The 18,703-nt window shown below is 41.9% G+C and overlaps 1 protein-coding gene across 2 annotated transcripts in view; it reads left to right on the top strand.

Annotated features, from left to right (window-relative positions):
* The window catches only part of EGFR (epidermal growth factor receptor), a 156,761-nt gene extending 144,324 nt beyond the window's left edge, over positions 1 to 12,437 (top strand). The window contains exons 23-28 of one of the 2 annotated variants that reach the window (XM_059850076.1): positions 314 to 460; positions 2,833 to 2,930; positions 3,444 to 3,611; positions 3,705 to 3,752; positions 3,856 to 3,958; positions 4,982 to 12,437. In XM_059850076.1, the coding sequence (XP_059706059.1) occupies positions 314 to 460; positions 2,833 to 2,930; positions 3,444 to 3,611; positions 3,705 to 3,752; positions 3,856 to 3,958; positions 4,982 to 5,358 (941 nt within the window). In that variant the 3' untranslated portion in view covers positions 5,359 to 12,437. Of the gene's footprint in view, positions 1 to 313; positions 461 to 2,832; positions 2,931 to 3,443; positions 3,612 to 3,704; positions 3,753 to 3,852; positions 3,959 to 4,981 lie in introns of both variants that reach the window. The other variant, XM_059850067.1, reaches the window with a different exon arrangement.
* Positions 12,438 to 18,703: the final 6,266 nt, after the last annotated feature.

Genomic DNA, 18,703 nt, shown 5'->3' with positions numbered 1-18,703 from the left:
CCACTTACTGTGTTGGAGTTGGGACACAGTAACCTGCATTTCCTTTCTGTGGGGCCAGGAAGTTTGTAGATTAAAAAAAAAAAAAAAAAAAAAAAAGAAGGAAGAAAGCAAAACCTTAAATGGAAGCAGGATTATTTCAAAGCATTATATTAATCTCTTTATAAAATCATGGCAGAAAATGGTTTCTCAGGCTGGGGTTCTGGCAAAACAGTGCTTCCAGGGGACCTGTCTCTTCTCACCACCCTTCTACACCCAGGCTGAGCAGTCCACCTCCTGGCAGTTTCTCTCATGATCTTCTCTTCCCACTCTGCAGGTGTGACAGTTTGGGAGCTGATGACATTTGGTTCCAAGCCGTATGAAGGGATCCCTGCCAGTGAGATCTCCTCTGTGCTGGAGAAGGGCGAGCGTTTGCCGCAGCCGCCCATCTGTACCATCGACGTGTACATGATCATGGTCAAATGTGAGTTCACACCTGGGCTTGTGGCTGCTCACAATCTGAGTTGAATAAGTAACTCAGTTGCATTTTATGCTGCCTTCCTCTTAATGGCACAGAAACAGGGTTGTGTGAAAAGAGTGGTAACACCAGAGTGTGTTCCCACACCTTGAGCTTTACCTAGGAGCACGGGAGCACAGGCTTCATGAGTCACTCATTCAACCAACTAATGTTTTTTTCACTATTCACACTACTGACTGATATGTCAATTATTTTAAACCAATATGGTCAGGCACTATAAATTAGCATGACACCAACCACTTTGCCTGATACTCTGGTTTTGTATGTCTGGGAAATAAAATCAGCACTGCTTTCTCCTCCAAGCTCCCCCTTGATTCAGTAATGTGCTTCTCGCTGCAAGCACACAGGTGTATTTTTACTAAAGGACTGTCAGGAGAGCAGGCACAATCATAATGTTAGATACACATGAGGATTCAGCCTTCCTTTTCAAATTTCTTCCTCATTTTTGGCTGGTCCCTTTTTGGCATGCAGCTGTTGCAGTATAGTAGCTCAAGAGCAGAGGGTTTCTGATCACTTTTTGGCTGTTTTAGGGCACGTCAAAGGGTTTCTGAACCTCAAACCCTCTTTCCATCTATATCATCTACTAAATGTCAGATTACTGCCTGGCTTCCTGCACATCGCTAGGCCGTGACTGCCACATCCCTGCTCACTGCTGTGAGGATGTGATAAGCAGCCCACTAGGTGGCATTTAAGACCTTCTCACTGGAGCAACATGTACCTGTTCCTGAAATAGGAGCCATGCTACCATGAACATTCCATAGTGCAGCAGTTTTGGGGAATCCTAGAGAGCACACACATATTCCTGTGGTGGGACAAGCATCACACAAGGTGAGCCTGATCCTGTGCTCAGAGGGCAACAGGAACTGCATCCAGAAGTGTGCACCTAGCCTGGGAGGTGCCCAGACCCCAAAGCAATGTCTTAGAAACTCCTCCTCAGAGGAGATTCTGAACCCTACTGACACCTCAGCTCCTATCTTTCCTTAGGGTCAGTCCAGATGTAGAAAGGAGGCATTTTGCCAGGCATCTAATCTGGTGCCTGTTGCTTGCAAAACACAGCCAATGGAGTGTCCCGATCCTTTCCATGCCATTACACTGAATTTAAATGCAAGAGCGTGACGATCTGGGGGCTGAGCCTTCCTCCTGGCACAGGGCTCAGTTGCATATGTTTTGCTGCTCTGGTCACCTCATGTTTGCAGGCTACAGTGCAGGCCCTATTGAAGCTGTGCCATTTTATCTAAAGGAATTCAGGATTCCCAGTCACCTCTTTTATAATCAGAAAATATAATGTGAAATGTTCAAAGTTATTGTAAAATAATTACTAATTTTTAAATTTAAAATCTAGCATTTAAATATAGGCAACTTAGAGATAAAGTCAGAAACAGTAGATTCTACTCCTGCAAGAACAGCTACTCAGTTTTGGCTAATAGCAAGATGCATTTTTTTTTTTTTAATTAGTGGGGAATGATATTTCTAGCATGGTAAAAAGTCACTGGAAATTATGAGATTTTGTCTAATGTGGATGTCTTTGTCTAATGCAGATTTCAAAAAGCATATTACCACTTCATCTTCCCATTAATATAGATAGGCTTTCTTCTGAGTTCCTCTAGACATACTAAGCTTGACCTTTATTATTTTTATTTTAAACGCAAGAGTTTCTAGATCAGCTCATCTGTTAGTTGATTACAGAAAATGTGGGTTTCCTAACTAATATCACATGTAAAACCTCCAGTATCTATATTTGAAATCTCTTCTAGCATTGATCCAAACTAAGCTGTAAGGACTTACTTTTGTTGAAGTCAGTTTACTAATTAAATACAGCTTAGTTGCAGTAATCTTTCAATATGTCTCCAGTGAGGATGTTTTGTATTTTAGAAGACATCTGGTACAGAGGGAGGCTTCTGCTGTAGGCTTCCCAGGACTTCATGAAGCAGTCCAGTGACTGTCAGACAGTCAAATCCTGGTACCTCTGCAGGCACCCACTGGTGTCAGTTTGCTTCCTCTCCTTCAAGAGCTCTTTTCAAAGCAAACTAATTGGGATTATCCCTCAGGTGGGACATACCTGCCTAGGTGGAGATAGACTCAGCCTGAAACTTTTCCATTGTGGTGTTTTATTTCCGTCTTCCCAAAACTGCCAAGATCTGCATTTTAAACGCAGAAATGCACACCCGCGGCTGGTGAATCAACTTTTTATGGTGGTCCCTTAGGGGTAGCTCCTTTCTTTGCTACACACATGGCGCTGCTTTTTTGCTGTTATATTTATTGTAAACTCTGTGTTTGATCACCAAGACAATTTTGTTTGTGCATTGCTTTTCCTGCAGGCTGGATGATTGATGCAGACAGCCGTCCCAAGTTTCGTGAGCTGATAGCTGAATTCTCAAAAATGGCCCGTGACCCTCCACGCTATCTTGTTATACAGGTACTAGACACAGTGGTGGGAAGACCTCTGATGGGCATTTCATCTGAGGCCCAAAGTAACTAGTAATGCATATGAGAACATATGATACGGATAACTGAAGGCCAGATTTATTGTTGCTTTCCAGGTTTTAACTCATTCAGCTAGAGCCACAAACAAAATGTCAAGATTGGTCACTATTTTCTTAGTACTGGTCTCAGTCTAGGACCAGAAACAGTCAATGAGAGGAAAACAGAGTTTGATCCTCTTCAAGATGCACATGGACTGAGATTGCAGGCCTAGGTTCCCCTAAACTCTAGGTAAATTTGGTTAAACACAGGTATCTCTTAATGGGCCATTTACTTAAACATTGGACTTGCCTTGTGGGTCCCTTCCAACTCAGAATATTCTGTGAGTCTGTGAATCAAGATTTTGCATCTTGTGCCTCTTGTAAAATTACGTTGTCTCAGAGAGAAGGGGAATATGAGGGCTTGAAAGGAGTCTGCAAGTCTCGTCTCATGCTGACTTTTTCAACAGGGAGATGATAGGATGCACCTGCCCAGCCCCACGGACTCCAAGTTTTATCGCACCCTGATGGAGGAGGAGGACATGGAGGATATAGTGGATGCAGATGAGTACCTCGTGCCACACCAGGGCTTTTTCAACAGCCCTTCAACGTCTCGCACTCCTCTCTTGAGTTCATTGGTATGAAAATTTTCCACTGTGGAAATATGGCATGAAATTCTATGAGTGAACTGCTTCTCATAATGTCTGTCTTTTCTTTCTCTGTCTTTTAAGAGTGCTACCAGCAACAACTCTGCTACAACCTGCATTGACAGGAACGGGGTAAGTAGAATGACCTTTAATAATGGAGTAAATCCTCCTATGCGGATCAGCTTCTACAAATCAGTCCCTTTAATATTGTTTTTCTCCACTTTCATCCTAGCAGGGACACCCTGTGCGGGAAGACAGCTTTGTCCAGAGGTATAGCTCTGACCCAACAGGCGCTTTCTTGGAGGACAGCTTAGATGACAGCTTCCTACCAGCCCCAGGTGAGTACTTTTCCTGTTTTTCCATCCCGTGGACACTCATTCACAAGCCCTTTGCTTGCAAATATAATCATTTTCCTTCCTTTTCGGTAGAAATGAAGCAATTCAAATGCTTTCTACCCTTTTGGCTCAGTAAATGGGAGTGGAAAATTGTTCACATACCATTTTCCTAGCCTCTATCTGCCTGCTTCTAACTATTTCTCATTTCAGTTCCCTCGTGAGCCAGATTCCTTATGTTAGCCATGTGTGCCATCTAGGCAGGGAGTTTGCATGCGTGGTTATATGTTTAAAGCTTTCTACTTGAGAAAATAGCCTCTAAGAATTTGTTTTCATTTTTTTTACCATTTCAACACTATAAAGAGCTTTATGGCTGTTTCATTGCTTTCAGAACTTAATCCACAGAAGGCAGTTCATGCTTTCACATGGACTTACAGTGTAGGCGGTCAGAGAGAGTGCCAGTGAGCACTGAGGGAGATGGGGCTGGATAATGCAGTGATGATGCTTTGTGTCCTTAAAAAATCCCAACCAACCATTCCAAGAATATGCCATAGCTAAAAAGGGTGAAAGGCCCTGCGAGGAATAGCACTGATGTGAAATGTGGAGTCACTGTTACTGCCAGTCCTGTATTTTCTAGGCATTTTCCTCATCTCTAAACATTTGTTCCAGGGAAACAGCTTCTGGCAGCTAACCTCCTAAACTGCCATTTCAGAACACTATCTGGGACACAGCCACCCACGCGCCACTAAAATCAGCAGTAGCTATCTCACTGTCTCATGGTCCAAGCCATCTTTCTGCTGGTTGGCAAACAAAATTCTTGAAGGTGAACCTCAGGGCAGCATGTTTGGTGCCCCAGAGTGGCAGTCCCTGCCTTTGGCCCTTTTCCACTCTGGGAAATTCAGAGACGTGCCATGTGCAAAGACCAAGAGGCAGCTGGGTTGAAACTAAATGTCAAGTGACACAAATGTCTGCATTAATTTTATATCTTCCTTTTCATTCCTTCTCATTTTGATTTTCTTTTTATTCTAGAGTATGTAAACCAATTGGTGCCCAAGAAAGCATCTGCCTCAGCAGTCCAGAATCCAATCTACAACAACTTCTCTCTCACAGCAAACTCAAATGTTCCCACAGACTCCAGCTACCAGAATTCACACAGCACAGCTGTGGACAACCCAGAGTATCTCAACACCAACCAGTCTCCCCTGACCAAGACAGTCTTTGAGAGCTCTCCCTACTGGATACAGGCGGGCAACCACCAAATAAACCTGGACAATCCTGACTACCAGCAGGACTTCTTACCGAAGGAAACCAAATCTAATGGTCTCTTGAAAGTTCCTGCAGCAGAAAACCCAGAGTACTTGAGGGTAGCGGCACCAAAAAGTGAATACATTGAAGCCTCAGCATGACCATTGAGAGTTTCTTCTTGCAGCAGGGCAAGCTGGATAAGTGAACTGTTGACTGCTGCAAGAGTGGACTCTGGCTCAGAGCAAATGGCCACTACAATGCATCAAAAAGCACCTCTGCTTTTCAGCATGGGGCTTTGAAAGTGCAAAGCCTGTCTGATGGTAGTTTGGGTCTTTCCTTGCCCATTTCCATGTAATAACCGAGGACCATAGCCTGCGCTCAGATGCATGTTGGGATGGAGCAGGATCTTCCTGGACTGAAGAAATATGAATGCATTCCTTTCATTTTCAAATGGTAGCATGGTAAAAAGCCACTCTGGGATGAACTCGAGAACTGTACACATTGTACAGTCAAATTCCTTTCTACATTCTGTATTTTTATAAATGTTTCTAACAGAAGTTTTGGATCTTTTACAAGATCAGATGCTTGTACTGCTAAGTGTTGCTCAGATCACCAGCAGGGAAAAGAATTATGTTCCAAATCTCCTGGAACTGAAACTGTTATTCCAAACCACCAGATTTTCTACAAATTGGCTCCATATACTGCCTGTTGGCCCAAAGGTGAGAAGTGCATCTGAGGGACGTGTGGGTGATTCTGCCCAGGGCAGTATGGAGTGGATTGGTCTGGGGAGAACTAGCACAAGGAGCAAAATGGCACAATGCATTCATCACCTGCTGACCACTACTGCTACAAACTGACAAGAGGAACACGCCTCCAAGTCACCTATACATGATTATAAAGTGCTCACTGGTCTGTTTTCTGATGGTCAAACCCAAGACTTTTTTGTGTTCTGATCCCTTTTGCAGCTGTCAAGTTGTCAAAATGCCTTTCTTCTTCAACAAAACTGTTAAAGGTGTTGCCATAACTGAAAAGTGAAGTGTCAGATAATGTTTAACAGACTTCAGTTAAATGTCAAGGAAATGCAAATAGTGGCAAATTGGAGCACTCACAAGACAGACTGGAAGAACTATACTCAATTAAACTTGACTAAGGCAAGAAACACAGGTAGTTCTGGCCGAGCAGCTTTATTTCCCATTTTAAAGGGACTCAAAGCAGAAATAATTTTCCCTTATACATTTGGCAAAGAAAAGGGGTACTATCTAAGTAGTATATTTCACTCACTTCAAGGCAAAATACTACCAATGGTTGTCCCACGATGGGGCGGAGGCTAGGGCTGGTTACATGTCCCTTTGGGGTTGCTATTCTGGCAATGCAGGAGGAGCTGTGAGAATGAATTAAGGAAAGAAAGAATAATCTAGAGTGATGGAAAATATTAGCTCTCTCTTCTGAAGCACAGGGTTACTTACTGCTCCTTTGAAATATGTAGCATCATCTTCTGGTTCTTAGTGTGGTATAGGCGGGCAAGGCAAGGCTAAGATTTTGGCTTGACAGTATAAATCAGTCACAGCAGCAAAAGCAGCTACTCTTTCCAGTGACCCATAAAATTATTCCATCACTAACATTTCTTATGAAAGTAGGAGGAATAAAGTGCCTAAAGTGTGAATTTAGTCAGTCCTTTAGATGCATCCCACCAGCAGCTTGGCAGTGCTATTTCAATCACACGACTAGATCAGAAAGCAAATTCTCATTTGGGGACAAAGGCCCTTAACTAGTTGAATGTTGGCAACTTGCTTGAGGGTAGCATAAGCAGCTGACTTGGAGAGGATCTGTAGTCTATATTAAGTAGCAAGAAACAGTCAAATTTATGCTGCTGCTGTGTTTAGAATACATCATTATGTGTTTCAGTTTAGGTATTGCATCTGAAGTCCAGCATCAAGCAGCAAATCCTTAGAGCACTGTTTTTACAGATTTACTGAGGAAAGGAGACCTTCAGTCATGTGAAATGAGCCCTTTTTTAAGTAACATGCATTAGCAGTTTGTGTATGTACAGCTCATGAGTCCCACTACAGTACAGGGTGAAGTGGCGTGTTGGGTCAGAATCCAGAGATTGTTCTGTTTGGTAGATGTGTCTCACCATGACCAAGTCCCAGACACAGCACTGTGGAAGATGCAATGTTTTACTTGGATTCTCAGTGGCTTTTATTTAAAACAGTAACCAAAATTCAGTTCCCACGTCCAATTAGCAGCAGATTTCTCCTTGCATTCCTGGGAGCAGATTTGTTGTGTTGCTCTCACACATGTGCAGCATGTGCACACAGGCAGTGCTGCTTTTCCCCACCCACTGCCCTGGCAGAAATGTACATAAAACTAAAAAAAGATCTTAACAGAATTCACAGATAATTTTTCAATTTGCTGATGATGTTATGTCTCCAAGCAGAACACTAGAAAATCACATAGTGCATATTCTCCCACAGAATCTTTCAAACACTACTGCACAAAGGAATTTACTGATTTTAATCTGTTTAGCTGTTAGCTAAAACAAGAAAGCCACTGAGAAATAGCATTATGTATCACCAGCATTATGTAGCATGAATAGAGGTTAATGCTTACCCTTTTAAAACAATTCAGGAGCAATTCATTGCTAGAAACAAGGAGGTTCATCTAAAAATTAAGCAATCTAAGTTTGAAAAAACATCTCTCTTTGAATGTGATGTTTTTGATGAAAAAGTAGGAAAGAGGATGTAGGACCACAAACTCTTGATACGAATGTAGATTCCAGATTGGTGGGATCAACTCTATATTGTGCAGTATTTCTGGTAAATGGCATCTTGTAAGCCATGATTTGTAAGTTGGCAGCTCAGTAATGATTCAAAAGCCAGCAAAAAATAAAAACTAGGTAGTGCCTGCAGGGGCAGATACAGTGTCACTGGGAGCAGATGGGTCTGTGCAGCGAATGTCTGGGGCTAGAAGCACAGGTGCTATGCAGGGTGATGCTCACCAGTAACAGATAATAGCACTATACCAAATCATTTCCACCAGGATTAAAAAAACCAAACAAAACAAAAGACAAGGGAGCAACAGAAATGCCCTGGTTTTCCCATTGCAGCTCACTGAACATCAAACAGCAAGGAGACCCCAGCAGATTGTGTGTGCTCATACAGGAGACCATGGTTAAGCAGCATTAATCAACATCCAGAAATAACTTGAAAGGTCAGCTGTAGGTGTGGGTAGAAAAGGCTGATTTTAAAGACACAGCTAAATAGGGAAATGTAGCATTCCAAAGCCTCTTCTGAAAGCTAACAGTCTCACCACTTGAGAAAGATAAAATTTCCCTTTTTACTGTATTTCTCATGGAAGACCAAATAAAACACAAGTTAGTCCTTAGCATCTATCATAAAGCTGTAGTTATTACAGAACTCCTTTTGCAATAATAATTTAGAACTTTCCATAACTTCTAAGTGTATGAAAATGTAAGTTAAGAGTCTTCATCTTACTTTGATCTTTTCCAGTGACTGTCTGCAATGTCAGTGCACTTGATTTCATTATGGGCCTTGGGTTGTTTTCTTCTGCTGCAAAGGGAGTTGATCTGGGAAATTTTCTTCATGTTGCAATTGATTTTGTTGAGTAAATTCATCCAGAGGCCAGGGGCTTGCTGCTGTTCCCAGCTGACAGTCAACACTGAAGTAAGCTTTTTTAGAGAGAGCAGTTGGAAACAGATGGTGGTTTCTGGAATGCCTCAGGGTGATGCCCCATCCCACCAACCTCACCACGACTGAAAGCCTGCCCTGGCAGTAGGAAATGTGGTCCTGCAGTTTGTTTGAAGGGAAGGGACTTGTATAGGGAGAGGAAGGGCTGCAGCTGACCAGTCCATACCTGAGACAGCTACTGAGTTTAAACAGGGACATCACTGAGACCACTGACTGTTCCTGCAGGTACAGGTGCTCCTGTCCCTGAGCCCAGCTTGATATGAAGGGGGTTGCAGAGATTGCTTGTGTGAAAACCAATGTACGTGGCATTTGTGCTATGGGGGGTATCTCTTCTCTTCCCCGGGGGATGTAGTTAGGGTTACAGCAATGTCACAGGACACCAAACAGCTTGAAGAAATCCTCTCACAAGGTGCCTGGGGTGTTCTTGGTCTGTCTGCGGGTGCTCCAGGGTGTCAAGAAGAAATTTTGCATTTCCAGACAAGCACTCGTTTTTCACATTCAGGGTTCCACATTTTCTGTTAGTATGACCACTGCCTGTCAAATGAGCAGTTATAGTACTCTGGCCATTGTTGCCCCCAAAGTTTCTCCATGAGAAAACACATGAATTAGGACAAAGTATGAAAATGTACCTCTGTCCTCCTTCTTGATGGAAGCTGTATACTCATGTAAAGTCAAACTCTGTGTAGAACACTTAGCAAGACTGCTTTGTAATGTTTTATCACCACTGGTTCAAATTTTTATATCGGGATCCCATTTTGTAGCTTTCTTCTTATAAGTGTTCCCTCTTTGTTCTGACATACAACTTTCAAGAAGCCTTTTTAAATAATAAAAAAAAAAATAGAAAAAAAAAGTTTATACAAAAGAAAAACTTGACACCTCCAAGTAGCTTGTCAAATGGGCTGCACTAGAACCAAAGATGTAACGTCTTGTTTTCTTGCTTTAAAGGAATAAGGTATTGATCACCACTTCCACAGCCTCTTTTCATAGAGAAGAGCTGCAGAGCTGCACCCTTCATTGGGGCAGGGTCAGACCTCCACTGAGCAAAGAGAGCTTGGCAGGAGGGTGAGGCCTGTCCATAGAAAACCAAACTGAATATCAGGACCATGTATCGCTTCAGGGCCAAACCTACAACCTCTACTTTGTATTGCAATTACTGAAATATCTAAACAGAGACACAGCCAAGAAAAAAGAAGCAAATAAACGATATTTTGGCTCAGTATCAGGAAAAAATACGATGATGTGAAGATGAGGCATGACAAAATAACTTCTTTGTGTGAGGAAGTGTGTAGGCAGGCAGTGAGGCTTTAAAACAGTAACACTTTTGGTTATGTATTACTTTAATTATGCAGGGGAGTTGAAATCACAGAGCTTCCATGATATGCTTTGCTTTCTGCCATGTCTCCTGCCTATATTTGATGTCTGTTCTAGGCAGATCACCACCTCTATCACCATGGCCATGTGGACTGAGAATTGCGGGTTGGTGCAAGCCCCTCTTTTTATGCAGGCAGAGAAAAGTGCAGCCCTAGCTGGCTGTCCCACAGTTAGTGGCCAAGCTAAGCCCTCAACAGCATCCAAAAATGGGTTTCCCAAGGGAAAAAAATTGGCAACTGAAGACCTACCTGGCAACAGACACAGCACTTGTTGCACTGATGAAGTCAGCATTCAGAATGCTGAACACCTTCAGCCAAGATTTGGGGCTGGTGCTTCATCAACTTTGCTGTCATCTTCTAATATGGTGCAGATGGGGCTGTCTGTACGTGCAGCAGCACAGGTCCTGTGGTCTCTTTCAATGTCTCACTTTAAAGTAATGGATTTTTCTGATTAATAAGGTGAAAAGCAGAAATCAAAAGGAAAAAAAATGGAAATCAAAAGGAAAAAAAACGGAAATCAAAAATGCCTCTAACAACTGGACTGGTAGAAAGTGTTGTTCCTACGCAGCCAATACAGTACATCATTTCCAGTTAGGCTGGAATTTATCCAGACTCTTCTCCTTGCCTCCCATAAGCTAGCTGGAGAGTGTGCATTTGCAACCACCATCAATGTTATCCTCATATTTTATTAAAGGGAATAATCAAAGTAGTTGTCTACAATGGTAGGAGGCTTGGCTCACATACCTACGTTCCCTTTTTAATCCTACATTCCTAATAGTATTCTCCTTGAAATTAATGGGATGTTTCAATTGATTACACTGAAAGTATAAAACAAGGCTAATGTTGAGTGATTTTTGAAAATCTCTCACAATAATCAGAGATCCTATGGATCCATTGCCCATTTTAGGCTGCTTTGTATTGATGCAATCAACCGAATATAAGGTGTGATGACTTGGTTTTAATAAACTGTCAAGCAATATATCCACAGATACAGATGGTACCCTCAGAGCATTGTAAAGTTACTCAACGATGAAAGCACTATTTGTAAAATAAGAAACTTTTGACTTTTATATGGTTTAATGGTTTATACTGTTGATCAAAGATTGTTTGTATATGAGCGATGAAAAAATGAGGTGTATATTATTCTTTTTAATTGTTTTTAATTTTTGGAGGACTTTTATTGTAATATACTGTTGTATTTGGGGGGAACAAAAAGCAGTGGCTAGCTTGTAGCTTGTAGCCAGAGGAGAACTCACAGTAAGGGTTCTTTATTGATGGACTTAGATTTTTTTTTTTTTTCTGGTAAAATTTGTCACCTTGGGGATTTATCCAGAGCTTTGTGAAGCTAGTAACAGCACTCTTTCCTCTCTTCAAGACTCTTTGGCTCTCTGCATGCACACTGCTGGAGTTTCATAATATGAGCAATAATACAGGCAACCTTTGTGACCAGTAGAAGTGCAATATGAAAGCCCAGGTGCTGCTTATCAGGGCCTAAAAAAGGTGCTCTTTTATGTGCCGGGTTCCCAGTTAACTTCCATGACAAGAGCAGACTCAAAGAGCAGCCCTCAAAGGCTGATCCATGTGGCTCATGAAGCCATAGTGTTGGCCATTTCCAAAGTGCATAGCTAAGGCAAAATAAGTCTCAACCAGAGTCACACTGATGACTTGAATTGTTGTACTATACTAGGCAGGAAGAGAAATTGTGTTAGCAAGGGCAGCCAAATGAAGACCCAGTGTACCCTGAGTATTGGTGTGTAATATCCAACTGGTGGAACATGTGGCTGACAAAGATTGAAGGAACTGCAGGGTATTCAACATAACAGAGCAAAATACACTGCATTGGCAAGACAGTAAAGAAGAGAGGAGCTGGATTTGTCAGTATGCATTCAGCCTGGATAGGTCCCTGGTATCACAATTAGTAAATGAAATAATTTTTGTCTTTATAGATTAATTTTGTACACAGAAAAAAAAAGCCACAATAGCACCTTTCTCATTTTCATCTTTCCATCCAGACCCTTCCAGTACATAGGCTGCATGTTTTACCAGCTCACCCTATTTTATGCAGAAATTATGTAGTCTTAATCTTCATATTACTGGTTCTCAGAAATGTCTAATGCGTATTAATGCATGATATTTTTATTTTAATAAAAGTAATTAAATAAATATTTGCTCTTTTGGCACATGATTTTCTTCCCCCTAGCTTTGAAATCAGCTGGCTCGATAAGATTCTAGATAAGTTAGTATTGCTCTGAAGAATAATTAGCATCAAGAAGGAAATTGAAACATACATTGTACATCTATGCCCCTCCTCTGAAGACCAGAAAGCAGCTTGTAGATTTTAAAGTCCTTATCAGACGGGAAACTGCTGTTGTCTGTATCTGACAGAGGCAGAGCAATGCCTCTGCATTTACCCCAGAGGGGTTAGGATCCTGACTTGCTAAATCCCACTTTCAAAGCACCAAAAGAGAGAAACTTAAAATGAAGAATGGTATAAGTATAGAAAAGCGTGGGTGTTTGGGAAGGATGAGCATTCAGAAATTCCACTGAGTTCAGTGCAGTCAACTTCAAATAAACAGAAAAGTGACAGAGGGTGCAAGAATAGAAGACAGCCAAAGAAACACAGCTGCAGTTTAACCTCCCTATCTGCCTGCACAGGATACGGCAGATTAAGATAAGATATAGAAAATTGCTATTAAAAGATAGGAGAGGAATACAAGTCTCTTTCATAGGCTGCATCATTATTAGCAGCAGCTCTAAGCAAGCCTTGCCCTTTGGCACTCCTGACCTTGACCCAGGAAAACAACAAAGCTAGCCTTTGGGGAATGAATGCCCAATCATTACATCAGACCATATCAGAAATGTACAAGGGAGCCAGAAAAAGATAATGTGCCCTGAGGAGGCTCACAGCCACAGCTGGACCACCTACCATGGCATCTGGGACAAACCCACATACCTCCTACAGCACTGAACATGGAAGGGCTTCACCGTCACCGAGACACATTGCAGCAGTAACTCAGCACAAATGGCCTTGTTCCTTCTTGTCCTAGGGCTGCTGACTGGGGCAATACTTCTGCAGCAGCATTTGATAAGGGGTGTTCATACCAGGCATTGGTCTGGCAAGAAAGAGGGGCCTTGCAATTGCCAAAGGCAGGGTGTGGGAACAGCAGTGAAGGTGACTCAGCTTCCTCAAAGTGGCATTATGTTTGCTGTCCAAGATGGGCTCGGTTCTTTTGTCAGCACCCTCCAGCATCAGACCCATGGCAGACCCCCAGGAGGGGTGCCACTGGCATGGCAGGCACAAAGGGACCTGTCCTGCTCAGGGTGCTCAGTGGAGTGGCTGATCTTGCTCCCCACATGGTCTGCTTGGAGCCCATCTGTAAATATAAATGAAGTAAGGCCCCAGTCCCACAATGTGAATTATTGCTGTTTATTTGAGAGAGGACCTGGAAATTTGAGAGAGGAGCTGGAATTGCAGATCAGGTGGTGCTTTAAATTGTTTGTTGGGAATTGAAACCTCTCTAATAAGCACCATCTGTGTGAAATTCAACACCAGAGCTCTTGCTGCAGAAATCCTTTTACTTGAAAACCTGTTTTCTTTCTAAAGAGAGCAGAAGGAATGTGTGTGTATTAACCTCAGAGACTACTTTCTCCAGTGAGTTACAGCCCTGAAAGTGAAATAGCACAGTAAGTGTTGTCCATCTTTATCCTGTACTGTATGTATGTATTGTGTGTTTGCACCTTTTTTTCCTTTTCTCTTTTGAAAGCACACAGACTTATGGATTGCTCTAGAATTCACTGGACACTGTCCCTCTCAGACAGGAGCAGTGATGATACAGGAGATGGATATCCTTGTCTCACAGACAACTTTTATTTAGCAGCGTTTGTCCTGGCACCAATTTAGCAAGACAAAGTACAGCTAGTAAGGGTCACAGCTGGTTGTATAGATTCCCATCTAGCTCTTGGAGCCTTTTAAGCTATCAAAAGCTGAGCATCTCTGTGTGAATTTGCTGGTTGTGGGTAAGAAATAGAGCAATGTGTAACCTCTACTGCTGCCCATGGAAGCTAGGTAGGTCATATCCTATGGGGCACTCGTAGAGCACATCTGCAGCTATTTGAGATTTCCAAAAGGAAGCCAAGCTTGCAAAGCCTCTATGGGACTATTCCTATTACCCCTGCTTCAAAGAGCAGCAGACGGAAAGCTAATGGTGTCCTCTCTTGGAAGGAAGAAACTCTGTCCAGCGCACACAAGTTTAAAATAGTTCTCCCAGCAAACCAAGCTGAAAAGCTTGAGTAGGCAATTTATTTTCCAGTCCATTTGGAGTACAGGTTCATGGTACATTTCATCCAACCCACGTAAGGGATGCTGCTAGAAAGGGTTGTGCACTGATCCAATGGAAAATTAATCCTTCTCTTTGGCAGCTTAGTTTTAGCAGACTTGCAAGACAGCTGTGTGCACCACAGAGCTGACTTCTGACGTGGCAATGGACATGCAAAGGACGTGCCCATACCCCTTGGTGACAAGTGTACAATTGACAGCATCATAACAAGTGTGACATCCTCCTGCCCTCAACATCTCTTGTGCATGTTACTGTAAATCATTTTATTTCCCCAATTCTCAGTTACTGGCTTTCTCCATGTCTTGCAAGAAAAGCAATATTGTGCAGATGAGGCTGTGAAGAATCTTAAAGTAATGTAAATAAGCTGTGTCAGATCAAAGAGATCTAGGCTCATGTTTGGTTTGTGATCATTATACTGCTGGTAGGGAAAATTCTTCATCCAGCCTTTTTGTATCTTATGGGAATGCTCCAGCACAAGCTTAACACAATGCAGAATGGTATTTTTAGAAAAGCCATGGTTTTGCCTAATGCAAACACTGCCTCCATATACTTTTAAAAATTAGCGTATTGGCCCCTGGGGCTTGCTAAAGCAAGATTATTTCTACTACTTTTTTTGTTGGTTTAGTATCCAGTGGGGATCTGCCTAAAAAATCTGGCCACTTTCTGTTTTGCTGCCATGAATAACGATGCTGGAACGGAATTGTAAAAAGTGAGACTTTCAATTATTCTTGGGTTTTGAGCGCTAAGCTAACAAACCTAGCTTCCATCAGACATGAGTTGTACCAATGGTAGAAAGCAGCAAAATGTCTGTGTGCCAAAACCTGGGAACATTAGGAGCAGAGAGCAATGGGCATGCCCCTGAGATGTGTGTCTATAAGCAATATGTAACAATTCAAGAGCACACACACAGCTGCGCTTCTTCCAAAAGTCAGGCTGCTGTGTCATATCAATGCCTGATGAGGAAGACTTTGTATACCTACAGGGCCTTCCCCCACCACAGGGGAGGCAGCAGCAAGGGACACCTTCATAGTTACTTGATGGTCAGGCTGCATCCAACGGGCGCTTTAAACCAACACAAAAAGACAGGCAGGCACCAGGTAATTCCTGGGAGAATAAGTGATCTATATGTAATTAAACAAAATGTGATTAGGCAATAGTTATTAGAGGTAACACTGACTATAAATTTATCTTTGTAAGCAGCCTTGTCAGCATGCAAATTGCATTGGCTTTCTAATTCTTCCCTTCAATAGAAACTGGTGCAGATCAATAGGTCACTTCTCCCAGAGGGACAATGCTCACTGGAAAGCTTAAAATAATTATTTAGCCAGAGATGAGCCCATTGAAATATTGGTGGCTGGGCCAGCTCTATCAGAGGATTTCCACCGGGCTGGTTTACAAGGGGGAAACCAGAGGAAGGAGACGAGAGGGTGCAGGTGGGACATTCAGACTCTCCAAAGAAATCCTGAAGAGACCTTGAAGGGAGGTGACCTTGTCTGCTTCACAGTATGTGACTCATTTTTAGTCTTACAAGGACCCTGGGAGGTAGGAAAGTTTGTTACACTTGGTAATAAAAATGCCTTTTTTTTTTTTTAACTTTAAAAAGAGTGAGAGAAAGAAACACAACCTAGCCTGGTGTGGGATGGCCTAAGAGGAGGGAGCAAATAGGTGTTGGCAGGACTGCAAAGGGCTGTCAGGATAGAAGAAGTGCAAATGTTTTAAGGATGGGAAGAAAATGTGGTGGAGGGTAGAACTAAGAAGAGGTGTGTCAGAGACTGGTTGACTGATTTGGGAAAACAGGTATTTTCTTTAAAAAAAATTTGCACCAGAATTTGGTTGTGGTTGAGTGACCAAAGGCACGTGCTCACAAAGAACATTTTATTTCCTAAATCATTAACCTAAACCCTTTACACATGTGGGTTTTTTGTTCTGCAACAAAGGTTTGAGCCCTCTGGAGATGTTTTGGACAGAATTGGATAGATTTTCTTCTTGGATGTTCTTTTGGACTTGCATTACTTAGTGGAGGACAGTGTAGCAAGGGACATATGGGGCAGCGCTGCAGAAAGAAAACTGACTGTAGGTCCTGCCTGGAAGAAGAAGAAGTGTGGGCTGTATCAGGAGACAGTTTGGAGGCAGTACCTACAGAAGTCAGTTTTTGAGCCCAAGCTTATGACTTTATCCAAGGTGGTGGCAGCCTTTCATACAGTTTCTTTATCAAAGGGTCAGTGCAATTACACAAGTATTAGCTCTGTAGCTGAACCACATACAGGCTTGCAGGCTGTTTTGTGCACTGCATGTTTCTTAGCAAGGTTTTGTAGGTACTTAGGACAGTGAGATCCCTTTGAAATCAGACCCCTGGATTTTGTGTGGGGAAAAAAGATCCCAAGTGTGCCTTCTGAAAAGAGATGCTGGGTGTGTAGTCTTCTGGTCTCACATTTCCATGCAAAAAGGTTTGCACAGCAGGCAGAACAAGCCACAGGCACGTATATATCCCCTTGCAGGGTGCAATTTCCTATTTTGCAAGCCTATCACCTGCTTACATAGAGAAGCTATTACCTCGAGGAGTCTTTAATGGGCTCAGAGTTTATATTTTGTCCTCAATGCTTGGTTACTGTGTATTGAAGTTATCATTCAAAATGTTTGTTCAGAAAACTTTCTTGGATGAAAGACTGCAATTCTATTAAACTCTATTTCAAACTCAGTTAATGGTCATGACTCAAAATTATGCTTTCTCACACCAAGAAACAACAAAAAGAGGCTATCAGGAAATTAATAAATAGGTTCATCATAAACTGAATTATCCCAAGACCATGGATGACTTCTCTTCTATGTGCTTTCATTGACCACCTACTTTTTAGCCACTGGGAAAGATATTTTGCAATATGGACCTTTGGTCTGATGGCTTTTAGTAATACTAAAATGGAAATGATGGAAATCTGGGGGAAACCCTGGCTGCAGCTACTCTTGAAACATTTTTGGTAGGTCACTCCTGTTCACCAAGCAGAAGAGTTATTTCCTGGTGCTGGGGCTGCTTCAGCTTCAGCTCTCCGGTGAGTATAACACAGAAGGGTCTGATTGGAACCCTGCTGGTTTAGAGCCACTGAGCCAGCAGGGCTTTTTATCAGTTTACAAATTTATGGCTTGTCTTCTGTTATATTGACCATGATTTTTGCCTTGAAATATCTAATGGGTACACTCTTTATATTGAAAACATAAATACAGAGAAACTGCTTACCCATATGTGCTGGGAAATTAGTGCTCAATAAACTAATAGCGATAATTTATAATATAATTTCAAGGAAAAGAAGGAAAACTATTTATGTAGTATAGATGCCTTCCCTCCAACATCCTATTGCTCTACAATAAATATTTTAATACAGATTGAGCTAAAGAGGATTCTTAGCTCTTTGCTAAGAAAATGCCTTTTTTTTTCAGTTTATAAAATGAAATTATACATTTACTTTTTTTTTTCATTTTATAAAATTCTCAGTCTGGACGTTTCTCTGATCCAGTACAAACTGGTTTGGTCTGGCAGTGGGTTTTTGTCATAGTTCTCTGGTTGATTTTTCTTACAGGGAAGGTGCATTTCATCCTATGCAGAAGCAATGCAGTCAAACAAAGCAACATGCAGTCAAGTAACAAGCAGTGGCTAAGATGAAGTTCAATGATTGCTGTTTGCCTCTTCTCAAGGTATCTTTATGTCTGAGCTATAAAAACATTCAAATATGTAAATGTCCCAAAACATATTTTCAGCACTATAAGCTGTTTCATAAACCCACTTGTATAGGTATAAAAATTTTCCAATACTTCAGTAGTCTGATTAATGAAAACTTAATAAATTTGACCCCTCAAAATTGCTGGTAGAATAACATTAGCTAATTTTACTGAAAATGAAAGTATACAAAGTGATGTGATGAAGCAGAATGCTGTTTGCCTTGCTGCAGACTCCAGCTCCTGAGGTAGCATAGGTAGTAGATAAAGAACAACCTAATGAGTTCAATGAAGAGAAGGGGAAGTTTTTTAATTGAAACAGCAGGAAGATCAGAGAATTAGACTCAAAGCCAGTTGTTGCTGCTGAGCTCTTATGTTTAAATG

Source organism: Haemorhous mexicanus, chromosome 1 (assembly GCF_027477595.1).
Source record: "Haemorhous mexicanus isolate bHaeMex1 chromosome 1, bHaeMex1.pri, whole genome shotgun sequence".
Classification (NCBI taxonomy): domain Eukaryota; kingdom Metazoa; phylum Chordata; class Aves; order Passeriformes; family Fringillidae; genus Haemorhous; species Haemorhous mexicanus.
This window is presented reverse-complemented; position numbering and strand designations above follow the sequence as displayed.